Here is a 13,255-nt window from a genome sequence, read left to right as displayed (position 1 = left end):
GAGCTTCAGGCGGATGTTGCTCAGTAATTGAATCCTGTTCAGTGAAGAGAATTAACTTCACCTCTGATCACCAAAGGGGGGAAAAAACCTTAAACACTAATCGCTCTCAAACTTATTGTAGCTGAATATCTGACCTTTAATGACCTGTTTTTCACATCCTACTAAAGTGCAGACTGGCTGTAGTCCTGCAACAGGTTTTCTGTGATCGGACTACTTTTCCCAGCAGCTCAACCTGGATAAAAATGAAGAAAAGGCAGAGAATCCACTTGTTTTGATCACATTGGCTTTATTTCAGTGAAACCAGCAGCCCAGAGCTCATCCAGTGTAAAGGAGACAGATACAGAGGGATTCAGCCAATCAGATGAGCCAGATTATCCTCATTGTGTCACATGATAAATTACATTCATCATAAACTCTAATTTGCTCTGCAGCTCTGAGCAGTTTGTCGTTTGCGCCTGCTGGCGTCTCACTGGTTCTTCGCTCGGTGGTTTGTCTTTGTTTCAGTAAAAATTGGACATCAGAGGATGACGAGTGATTCAAACAAACACAGGCGAGAAAATGATTTTTCTTTAATTTTTTTCATTTAGATTTTTATCAAAATTTTTCTGATTTTTATTTTTTGTATTTTGCACCATTTTACAAAATTTTTTTCTGTTTTTATTTTCTTGGGAAAGATGAAACTTTCCATTTTATTTAAATTTCTTTTCCCATGTGTTCATTTATTTCCTCCTTAGTCTCACCTGTGCTGTTGCGCTCACATTGCCTTCCTCTTGTGTTCACCTCTTAATCCATTGCACTTATAAAATATTCTCAAGTACTACATCTATTTATTTTTTTAATTTTGTCACAGTTCAGCTACTCGATCTCTGACGGATATCCATTAAATAAATATGACAATAAACAGCTTTGTTTATTGCTGACCTGCTTCTATTGTTGTGAGAAATATTTCAGGTTTGCTGGTGAGAAATTTTCAGATTTTGGCTCATTTCCTGTAGCGGCCACGCACTCGTTCTGCCACACACACACACTCGCACTTATTTTTCACAGCGGCACATTCACACACACACATTCTGCGTAGATACATCTTTGTACACAAACTGTCAGTGGATTCACAGTGACGTTTTGTTCGACCCAAACACAGACACCCACTGTTCCCGTCTTCCCATCATCCTCCTGCGTCCATCACCTCTCTACCTCCACCAGCTCCACTCTAATCCATCCCTCACCCACCTTTTCCTCCTGTTTCCATCAGTGTAAAACCTCCTGAGACCACGTCAGATCATTCAGGCTCTCTCTTATTTCCTGCACAACAGCCTCTTAAATCAGCTTTTTTTTATGTTTTATATTTTAATTATAATAATACAGGACAGATGTGGAGCAAAAATTTTCTTTGGACACCATAAAATCACTTCTGGAAACAGTCATGATCAAAGTTTCATCTAAATTGTGTAAATCTATATAAAAAGGTGAATTTTGTCCAATTAAATTACCAGTAATCATCGTTATTGATGCTTTGAAGTGTTAAATTACGTTAAAAAATCTCTCTTGCATTGTTTCCTGCTCCTTTTTTAGGAGCAATTAATATTTTTGAGTAATAATTTGCAGACTGATATAAATTGGAATTGTAGCTTTAAGTTTAAGGGGAATTTGTCCACATGGATATGAACAGAAACAAGAGCAGACATGATCCAGATGTTCCCCAGAGGTTAGACCATCCCTCCTCTCTCCCAGAGTCTCCCTGCTTCCTGTCTCACTATGCTGTGATGGTTTGTGAAGGAACCATGCTGCTCTCTCTGCTCCGGTTCTTCCCGGCCTGCTGCTGCTCTTCGTTGCCCGGGGTGTTGCGGTGCTGCTGCCGGCGCGGTGCGTGGCGGGGCGGCAGGGTCAGGGTGCAGCAGGACACTCCCACCGTGGGCTCGGGCAGATCCTCCGCCATGGACCAGCTGTCGGTGGTGGGGTCGTACTTCTGGACGGCCGCCTTGTAGCGCTTCTCCGCCTCGTTCCAGCCTCCCAGCAGGTACAGCTTGTCGGCCAGCGGGGACAGACCGGCAGTGCTCACGCCGAGGGGGAGAGGGGCAGCCCTGCTCCACGCGCCGCTCTCTGGGGAGAACACCTCCACAGAGAGCACATCCACCCTCTCGCCGCCGGGCCCCAGCTGGCTTCCTCCCACCACATACACCTTCCCTCCAAGGGCGGTGGAGCAGTGCCAGCCGCGGGGCGTCTCCATGGAGGCCTTCTCGGTCCAGGTGTCAGTATCCACGTTGTAGCACGCCACAGAGCGGGAGTAGGCGCAGTTGATGTACCCACCGGTCACCAGGATGTCCCCGGAGGGCAGGGTGGCGCTGGAGTGGCAGCAGCGAGGAACCTCCATGGGCGCACGCATCTGCCAGGCATTGGCAGAGGGCAGGTAGCTCTCGGTGGTGGCAAGCAGACCTTCCACGTTGCGGCCGCCGATGGCGAACAGGCGGCCGCCACTGGCTGCCAGAGAGAAGTGGGTGCGGCGCTGACGCATGCTGGCCAGGTGGAGCCAGGTGTTGAAACGAGGGTCGTATCTGGTGGAGGTAAAGAGCAGAGGGGAGAGTCAGGGGCCGGATCACCAACCAGCAAAGAGGACTGACATGATGAGGGTGGTCGTGTCTCACCATCTAGTGAAAGACGTTTCAGCAAGTATTGTGAAATTTGTGTTTAATCAGATTAGTTTACTCAGAGACAGTGACGGGGTTCTGGTGGACTCCTCACAGATGAATCCCGCCAAGATTTGTGTCTTGGTGAACTTTCCCCCCTCAGTCACAGTCTGATGTGTCCTCGTACCTGCTGAGGGTGCTGACGGCGTGCTTGGCCTGGTTGCGGGCGTCGTTCTGGTCCTCTCCACCGGCCACGTACAGGAAGCCGTCCATCACAGCCACACACTGGTTGAAGCTCTTCGCCGGCAGCTGGGTGAGGTGACGCCAGGCGGCTCCTCCTTCACGAGGGTCCCTCCACAGCACCTGGACGGCGAGGTTAAAGGTCAGTGAGGGTTTTTCTTGTGTTTCCTCTGTCAGGTAGTGAACGCAGAAATAAACACTAAGCACCGACCTCACGGCTGAGAGCTCTCTCTGTGAGCGATGGACGACCACCGACTGTGAGCAGAGTCTGCTGTCCGGCGCGGACCTGCGTGCGTCGGGACTGCAGGGTGTTCTGCTGGTAGGGCAGCAGGTGGTAGTTCATGGCGTCCACCAACAGGCGGTGACACTGAGGGTCCATCATCATGCGGGGAACCGGCTGGATCTGACTCACAAGCTCGCTGGCCGGGATCGTCTCGAAGCGGACGTGAGACAGGAGCTCTGCGGCGTGAGCCTGACGGGAGGCGTCGAAGTCGAGCCACCTCATGGCCAGCTGGAGAGAGACGACATCCAACAACATCAACACTCAACGTGTTTAAGATAAAACCTGGATGGACTTTTGGAACAGATTGAATATTTCTTTAAAATACATATAGGTGGTAGCAAGAAGTACTCAGATCATTAACAAAGTACTAACACAACTATATAAAAATACTCACTTATATTTAAAATTCACGAGTTCAATAGTTTACTTAAAGTATTCCAAACAAAATGTCCTAAAAGTATCAGAAGTGAAAGTACATGTTGGCACAGTGGTACTTTTCATAGTGTTATAATATTATAATGGTGGAGGTGGAGCTACTTTAATGCTGTTCGATAGTTTAATCACATTATATACACTGATCAAATGTTCTTTCCACCGTTTGCTGCAAGCAAGAGAGAAATGGAAGTGACTGCAAGAAAACTCTCCAACAAAGGTCGAGCGGCCTCTAGACTACAAAATAGATAATCTCAATAGTAGAAAAATGGACCCTGTGTGTGTGTGTGTGTGTGTCTATATAAAGTGTATCTGTCTGTTTCATTTCCTGTTTTTGTGTTGCAATGTTCAGGTCAACAACTATTTAGCCTGAAAATATCAATAAAAAAAGTAAATAACCCGATCCAGTTAGATTTACAGACCAGAACTCAGACTAAAGCTTGTTTTATGTCCATTCAGGCACTGACAGACCCACACTGGGTCCAGTTTATAAATACAACGATCACTGCTCCTCTCCCCCTCAGCTGCCCGTCTATTTAGGTCTGTAACAGAGTTGTGTATTAATAAACAGGCTCTCTTTATCGAGAGACCTGTAGGTGGCTGGCTTTGGTTGGTGGATCTGTGTTATGCTGTGAGCAGCTGGTCTGGGGTCTGTTTTTAGTCCGGATGAAAATAGCAGGAAGGTCCAGAGGGTTGATGAGTTAACAGCCTCCTAAAAGACCTGGCATTTCTCCTGAGTTATCAGAAGTGAACAATTCTGTCGCTGACTCATGGGAAGACCCTTTGTAGGTGAATCAATGTTATTAAAAATATGTGTCCCTGGTGTTCCTAGAGACTATGAGGAAAGACCGTCCTCTCTCTTTTTCTCCCCTCCATCTTTAGTAAATGTTTGTGAAAACACGCTGTTTAGATTTGGCTCCCTTTATGATGTCATAAGGGGATTTGTTGATCATGTGACCTCCTCCAGCCCCTCAGCAGGCCGACTGTCCCCGCCCACTGAAAACCTGCTGAATCCACCATTGTTTTTTCCTCACTAACACCAGCTCCCGCCGACACAAAGATACTGAAGGTGAGAACAAAGCACGTCGATACTATGAGAAAGATAACGTGTTTTTTGAATATTAAACCATTAAACCTGCTGGACTTCTGCACACAACTTGAAAATTAGCGTAATATGGAACCTTTAAAACTGACTTCCTGTAACAGCCAGCTGTACCTGCAAGAAGTCATTCAGAATGAAATGAATCAACCTAAATTTCAATCTTCGATCTTTAAAGACAAAGTTTGACCTCTGACCTGGAAGGTGGTGACCTCCGAGGGCAACAGCAGCGAGTCGTCCTGCAGGAAGGCAGAGATTTGCTCCAGGGTCAGCTGGGTGAACAGCGGCGTGTCGGCGAACTGCACAAAGTTCTCCAGGACGAAGCGGCGGGCGGCTTCGCACACGGGCAGCAGGCCGTAGGCGGCGGCGATGTTCCAGATGTAGACGCAGGTCTGCACGTTGAGCTCAGCCAGCAGGAAGTCCTTGCACATCTTGAGGAGCTGAGGGATCTGCAGGGTGGCGGCGGCGGAGGCGGTGCAGCCAATGGTGTAAAGGGACATGTGGACGCGACCCAGGTAGGCGAAGGTGATGACGTTGGCCAGGCCTGCAGACAGAGGAGGTCAAACCTGAGTGTCTCACAACCAGATGTTTGTCAGGAAGGACAATTACTTTTTTTAAAATTTCTTTTCTAAAGTAGATGCTATTTGCACACCGGGTGTAAATAGTCACTCCATTATCTAATTTACTAAAATTCTAATGTAATTGTTCTTTGCCTCATGACTCTATCAATTGTATTTCGACTGTTTAATTAGTGTTTTTCCTTTTGCTTTATGGGAGGATTGATGCGACAGATTAACAGTCGGCTGGCGTACCCAGAGGTGAGAGTGACGGGAGCTCCAGGCGCTTCATGCCGGGATCTTTGGCCAGAATCTCTCTGAAGTACTGACTGACTGACGAGATGACCAGCTTGTGGACGTCGAAGGCTTTTGTCTTACAGGCCAACTCCAGGTCAGTCAGGAACCTGAGGAGGAGAGCAGGAGGACACAGAAGGATGGATGAACCACACACCTGATACAATAAGTTGTATTGCACTGTAATTGTATTGTATCGTAATTATATCACTTAATATCAGAATTGCTCAGCATCACTTCGGATTTAATCCAATCAGTATCAGAACCTACTTCTCCTGCCGCATCTTGCTGAGCTCCTCCAGCAGGGCGTTGCCATGCAGGGGTCGTGTGAGCTCGCTGCCCAGGCCGAGGCCTCTCTCTCCGGGCTTGAGGACCGGCGGCGGCAGCGGCAGGTTGAGGCTGTTCAGCTTAGCGATGTCCAGCGCCGCCATCTGCTCGATCTTCTTCACCCCGGACTCCACCACCACCACGCCGTCCCCACGGCTCTCCACCGTCATTGGGACTGGGGCGGTCTCCATGGCGACCTGAGAGATGGTTTCCGCAGGAGCCTTCTTCTGACGGGAGGCCTTCTTCTTGGGGGCCATGGTTTGACTTGTTGAGGTTGTTTCTTTAAGGTTTTAGCTTAGTTTACCTAAGTTAATGGTTTCCTACAGTACGTAACGTTTACTGAGCTGACTTCTTGACAGACAGGGACACTGAACAAATTCTAATAAACTTCCTGTATGAACGAAGCTTTTTGGTGGATGCTGGAGCTACGTATGGACCAAAACGAACTGTATGATGGACAGACTGGGTTGAGATTGTTTGGGGTTTAGTTGGTGGTTTCACTAAAAACACAGCACACAGCACCTGCAACAAAAGAAGAGGGAAAGAACAAACATTTATTTTATATTGACACAATACTTAATATTCAATACACTCATATTCTGTTCTATAGCTTTATTTGTTAGTGTTATGGCTACGTTAATACCTTTCTATAATCTATGAAGATATGATTCATGAATGATCACCTGCCTCTGTATTTGATATTTATTAGTTTTTGTTGTTCTGGTTTTTTTTGGCACATTTGGTTTTTAGTTTTTTGTTAAACGTGTTGTTTAATTATGTGCTGTTTATATTGCATTTATCAATGAGGATTAATTAGTTATTCCTAATTGAGTGTGAACAAAATTGTGTGTGTGTGTGTGTTCTTGTACTTGCTACATAGGGAGGACCAGATCACATTTTACCAACAGCGTGAGGACGTCTTTGGGAAGTGAGGACATTTTGTCTGGTCCTCACAACTTTAAAGGGCCGTCTGAGGGTTAAGTCTTGGTTACAAGGTTAGAAGTGGGCAGGGTTAAGGTTATGGTCAGGGACTGGGGTATGCATTATGTCATCAAGTGTTCTCAAATAACTTAAATGACTTTTTCTCTTAAATAACTTTTGTGTGAACATTTTTAATTGGTTTCCTTTGTTGATCTCTTCTTTGTCTGCCACAACGTGTTTTGGGATCTTGATGTATTTTAAGAGAAACATTTGTTTCAAGCAAACAACCAAAACACACTAAATGTTTCCAGACTTTAAATCCCAGTGTTGTTTTTTTGATGGTCGCTGAGGAGCCGTCAAACAGATGCACATTTCTCTGCTAATCTCTGAGCACAACAACAACACACAGGCTGAGTGCCGACATCTTCTCTAAATCCACCTACAGACTCTGTCTCTGTGGGCGCAGTGAGAGTGACAGGTGCGAGTGTCCTTTGTGAGGCCGTCCAGAAATGAGGCTCAGGGTCGGGTTGTGGTTTTACAGCAGTCGGCCTTCAATGCTGCCTTTCGCCTGCTGTGTATTTTCGCCCATAAAGTAACCGAGGAATCTTATTCATGACTGCAATGAGCTGCAGTCTGCAGACAGCAGCAGGTCAGTGTGGTGAGGACGGTAACAGAGAGTGTAGGGATCATATTTAATACTGATACACAGCGAGGGGAGAGTGTCCGACATCAACACATGGGAGGAATAGTTAGTGTGGAGTTTCCTGGATATAACTAAAGGGCACATGTGTCAACTTTAATGTGTTTTCATACTTTTTTTGTTTACTTGTGTGATGTGGGTGAACATAATTGCTTCTGTTCTTGTGTCTCTGTGTCTCTTTTGTCATTTGATTTGAAAAACAATTTAAAAAAAACACCAAAAAAACTTTGCACACAAGTTTCAAACCTGAGCTCAGCTCAGATGAAACAAAACTGTAATACCTGAGATCTATTTTGTTTTACTTTTGTCCAAACTAAACAAAAATGGTGCGAAAAAGGACTAAAAATTGTTCTTTGTTCGATCATTGGGGAACCACTTCTGGTGCTACATAGACCATTTGTCAAATATAAATTCAACTAAACTAAACACAGCTAAAGAACCACATAGGGGCTTAATAGGTTCTTGTACAGCAGGGATGTATAGAGCACATCAACCACCCCAAAGAACCACTGAAGAACCACCATGTGTTTGTTGTGCTTTGTTGCATTTGAGCATGACAAAGAAAACTCAAAACACAATCTCCAACAATTTACATGTTGTTTACAAAGCTTCGAAAACAACAACACACGTGTAGCACAAGTCTGTGTGGCGTTTGCTGAACAGCAGCTACAAAAGTCAAAGAGTCAAGTGGACAGGGGTCATAAAGTCAGCGTCCGAACTCCCCCCGTTAAGCTGAAGAGCTTTAAAGTGAGCCGGACGTCAGCAGATGATGATTTTTGTTCCTGGAGTCCAGAGATCACCTCAGTGCATCATCAGAGTGGGAATGAAAAGTAACCCCAGGTGCCTATTCGGGGCCTCAGCTGTGTGTCAGCCATACCTGAGCTTTCTCTCACTGAGCTTCATTAAGATCCTACTTAACATTTTTCATCTTTGTCTCAGCTTTGCCCCTCACAACCTTCTGGTTAGTGTTATCAGCAGACCGTTTACTTAAGTAAAAGTAGTGCTCCCATAATGTAGAAATACTCGACTAAGTCCTGCACTGAAAATGTTTCTTAGATATATAATAAGTACAAAAGTATTAGTGTCCAAACATACTTCAAGTGAAAGTGCTCATTATGCAGAATGGCCCCTTTCAGAATAAATCATACTATATTATAATTATTCATGCATTAATGTGTTCATCGCTTTAATGTGGTGGCTGGTCAATAACTTATTTATAAATATTTCATATAATACTTCACACACTGCTTGGTGGCTTGTGAATTTCCCCCTTATTGATATAACAGTATCATAATTGACTTATTGACATAAACAGAGCTACAGTGGATCATCATGCCCCCCCCCCCCATCCCTCCTGTCCACCCCTCCTCTTGAACTTGATTCCTTTTTAACAGCTCCACACATGGACAGACCACCACCGAGGGGACGGGATCGTCCAGGAAGGAGCAGCTGTTGTCGGTGTCATATGAAGAGGAGGAGCTCATGGTTACAGACCCCGTTGGCTATTTGGGATGGTGCAATCACCCCGTTAACAGTTGAAACACCAACGTGCAGCAGCCGGGACACTTCATACCCTAATTACACCACAAATTAACTCAAAGAAGAGGAGGAGGAAGAGTGGTGTCGATGGTCCAAAATGCAGCAGCGTGAACACCAAGTCAGAGGTTTTTTATCAGGAGTCTTTGTGAATGGATGTGACCCTCTGAGTCTAATTAAAAAGCCATTAAAACCATGCAGGGAGGAGGTGATACATTCAGCGTCAGGGCCAACTGGAGACCAGAGGGGCAGGATCGATCCAGAAACAACAACGTAGAAGTTCAAAATGAGCTTTCATCTCACCTCAAGTCCTGCATTCAAGAGCCTGCTTAAACAAAAGTATTTTCAACAAAATAGACTTAAAATGCACAAATATCAAAAGCACTGTAGACTCTAGACTGATATATCATTAAATATGATTGTAAATACTGATGAATCAGTGTCTGAGCAGCATTTTACTGTTGAAGCTGTGTGAGGTGATGCTGTTTTAACTATTTCATATCTCCCTTTGAAATATAGTGAAGTGTAATTATAGAGTGGTATTAAATGGAAATAATCAAGTACTTCAAATGAGTAAATGTGAATGAAACGTAACATCAAGGTTGTGGCGACGCTTCAGACAAACAAACGACTTGTTGGGTGATTCTGTGGAATGAAAATAATCTTTGCTCTGTAGATCAGCCTTCAGAAATATCTGAGGCCGAGGTCACTGCCGGGAGCAGCTGCTCTGTCATCCACCATACTGGGAACCAGACGTCACCACCACCAACCACCACCACCATCATCATCATCATCATCATCATCATGGACAAATATACTGTAACTAACAACAGCAGCTCCTTTCAAAACAACTGCACTGCAGCCATATTGGCAACCAGAGGAAAACTCATTAAACAGGCCTTGAAGTATTTGTAGATCATTTTTACACCTTCCTGTTGTTGGACTGTTGTTGAACTACATTACAGTATCGTACTTGAAATCTGGTATTTACACAAGATATTTCTTTTTATTTTCTATATTGTATACTAGTCTTGTGTTATATTATTCTATTTTAGGTTGTACATATTTTATATTTTCATATATGTTTCCTTTTTTACTGTTGTTTTTGAGCCTTAAGTGTTGGTTGTCTGAGGGCTGTCTGTCTGTGAAGGATTATTAAAGGAACTATTCTATTCTATGTGTTACTTTATTCTCTGGATGAGAATAAACACAGTTTTTGAAGTGTCAAAGCCATGATTTAGGGCTATGGTTTCCAAAATTATTCTTTTATTTTTCGAATTTACAAAAGCCTCTGAACTAAAATGCACAAAGCCACATGTGTAATGAATTAAAGATATTAATGTTAATGTCCAGCTGGGCAGAAACTGAGCTCAGTTTGAGTCACTGCCAGCGTCCTGACCAACAACACGAGCTGCAGGGAAACATCAGCCTCTGCAGATATTTATTTACATTGTTAACCTACTCAGGTCGCAACCAAGTCAACATTAAACTGAATGTTTAGTCGTGCCACAGTTCTGTGTCTTGAGGAGACAGAAAACTTGCTCCTCTGTGTTTAACTGCATGAACGGAGAATTAACATTAATTGATTGCAGGTTAATTTGTGGTTGCCAGGTGGTGTTGTGTGTCTTAATTCAATCCGGAAAATAAACAGTTTTAATGAGTAGGAAAAGGAGAAGGGCGGTAATCTAAGCATCGAGGGCCCTGCTTTCGCCCTGGTGTTTTATTTTTAGACGCCGTGACCTCAGTGTGAATCTGCTCTGAGTGTCTGAAGCTTTGCAAAGAGGCACAAATTTGCCAACACACATTTAGTTGTGTTTGTAAGCAGCGTTTGCAGGGGACACAATAACTGTGTCCTTCCAAAATAAATGACATCAGTGATGGCTTTCACACTGGAGAGCTGCCCAGCTGCCCTGATTCACTGAGTGTCTTTGTTGATCTGGCTTGATGTTTATATCTTTGATGAAAGCTCAGTGATGGGAGAAGCCATGGGAAAAGACATTTTAAAAAAAGTTAAGTTTGTATGAAACAAAACAGACTGTTTCTCAAGTCACTGCTGCAGCACCTCTACTTGTGTCGTTACTACCAGCAGCTTTTAGTAGCTAATCTTGACAGACTGTGGGTTCAGGTGTTTACAGGCAGATTTCTGGAGTTGGAGTTGTTATCATACAGTTGCTTATTTACACGTGAAGCAGATATGTAGCAGAATTAGCATTTATTTGGAGTTAATTTGGACAAAGTGGGGGTTGTTTGAAGTACTTATCCACAGTGAGTGCATTACTTAGATGGCAGTCCCGGCACAGACGCTTAGCGGTGTATTGCTGTGGACGGGGGCAGAAAAAGCCAGGAAAAAAAGTGTAAGCTGCATTTAGAATATTTTAACTGCTTTACACTGCTTAGATATCTTCAGAGCCTCCAGACTCTAAAACACTAAAGTCACACAACAACACAAACTAACTAACTGATCAAGGCAGTTAAAGACAAACAACTCCTGTGTTCTGCAGGATAAAATTACTGTTTTTGTCAATGGACTCTGGTAGATTGAAGGAAGCAAAGAGAAAATGGCTTCAGCTCCGTCAGAAAAAGGCTGTTTGACGGCAATGTAAAACAGTGAAAATATAGATATAGATGTGCTTTTCTTTCCACCACAGTGCACTAATAAGCATCTGGGACTCCTGCCTGCTCCCTCCAAACTGACCACCATCTACTCTAAGTAATATCCTTCAAAAAGTTCAAACTACACCTTGACATCCGATATCTCTACGTCTTTAGCAGCTAAATGCTCCACTATGTTCACCAGCTGGTCTCTAACTGTGCCTTATTTCCCTGAAAACTCTGTCTGAGAGCAGTCGGAGTCGACCAAAGCAGTTTAGTTGCTTTCAAACCACAAGAATGAGCTAAAAGATGCTAAAATGCTGCACAGAGTTTAGGGGAACTACAGATTTGATGCCTTTCTGTGGGTTTGTCATTTAGCAGAGGTCTGGTGATCCAATGCCAAAATAGAAATATTGATTATAACTGCTTTAATGAACAACACTATGGATTATAGGCCCTTCAAAATGGCCGCTGAAGTGAGTCACCACCACTGAGAGTCTCAATAAAACCCAAACAAGTACGATCTTTACCAAAGTGTTCCTACACCACCCATCATGGCTCTCCGCCACTTCTGTCACTCTGTGGTTGTAGCTGAATTCTTCCTCTATCTCATGAGGGTATTTATAGGCGCTGACCAACACAACATGTATGTGTGTGTGTGTGTGTGTGTGTGTGTGTGTGTGTGTGTGTGTGTTTTGTGTGTGTGCTTTTACAGCTAAGGACTGGAAAGAGAAGGACTGCCCCCCCCCCCTCCTGTGCAGTAATAGTACTATCCTAACAGCAACTGGCAACTGCTTCACATTGTTTCCACTCAGCACTTAAATATAAATATTAGTATAAATCACTGATTAATACGATGACGTCATTAGATGCATCATTTAACATGCGATTTCCAGCGGTAGAAGAAATATATTCATTATCACTACACCTTGTGCACAGTGGTTAAAATAAAATAATGTTCAAGCTGGTGGAGCTATTTTTAACTACTTTACATCGTGTTTGATGTTTTAATTATACTATATAAACTGATCAAACGTTATGTTTGTAAAACCTTAAGATGTCAGACAAATGTAGAGCAGTAAAAAGTAAAATATTGGCTTCTGGGATGTAGAAGTTTAAGTGGCATGAAATGGAAAGTACAAGCATCTTAAAATTGTACTTAAGTACAGTACTTGAGTAAATGTGTTTTACTTCCTGTTTGTTGCTGTGCATCAGCTGTGTTTAAATTTTAATTCTCTTTACCTTGTTGGAAATAGAAATGTGAGTGGAGATATGAGACACTCTTGACTCTACAAGCTGTAATGCAGTAAATTAAACGTATTTTTACCTCTTTCTTCCTCCTGGTTCCTGCTCTTCCTCTCTTCCTTTTTGCTCTCTCAGCTTCACTCTTTTACGCTCTTTCTTTTGTCTTTGTTGTTGTTCTCTAACAGGTTCCTCTTTGCTTCGTCCCTCCGTCCTCTGTCAGTCTGCCAGAGTGCTGTGTGTGTGTGTGTGTGTGTGCACGAGTGTGTGTGTCAATATCAGAGGGAAATCAGGGTCTCAACCAAAGCTGTGACGTTACGGCTCGACCTCCCCTCCTCCCAAAATCCAACCACGCCTCCCCCCCTGAGCTGAGAGCTCACATCAGACCCTCCTCTTCTTTCCTCCTCC

The 13,255-nt window shown here is 43.9% G+C and overlaps 1 protein-coding gene across 1 annotated transcript; it reads right to left on the bottom strand.

Moving 5' to 3' along the window:
- Positions 1-266: 266 nt before the first annotated feature.
- On the bottom strand, positions 267-13,127 carry klhl43 (kelch-like family member 43). The gene is made up of 7 exons (XM_070846013.1): positions 12,933-13,127; positions 5,800-6,378; positions 5,491-5,639; positions 4,876-5,222; positions 3,076-3,375; positions 2,812-2,987; positions 267-2,552 (listed from the first exon to the last, which is right to left on the bottom strand). The coding sequence occupies exons 2-7, from the start codon at positions 6,111-6,113 to the stop codon at positions 1,754-1,756; spliced, it is 2,085 nt and encodes a 694-aa protein (XP_070702114.1). The 5' UTR covers positions 6,114-6,378; positions 12,933-13,127; the 3' UTR covers positions 267-1,753.
- Positions 13,128-13,255: the final 128 nt, after the last annotated feature.

Source organism: Pempheris klunzingeri, chromosome 16, assembly GCF_042242105.1.
Source record: "Pempheris klunzingeri isolate RE-2024b chromosome 16, fPemKlu1.hap1, whole genome shotgun sequence".
NCBI lineage: Eukaryota > Metazoa > Chordata > Actinopteri > Acropomatiformes > Pempheridae > Pempheris > Pempheris klunzingeri.
Note: the sequence above shows the minus strand (reverse complement) of the source record. Positions and strands in the feature narration are given on the sequence as shown.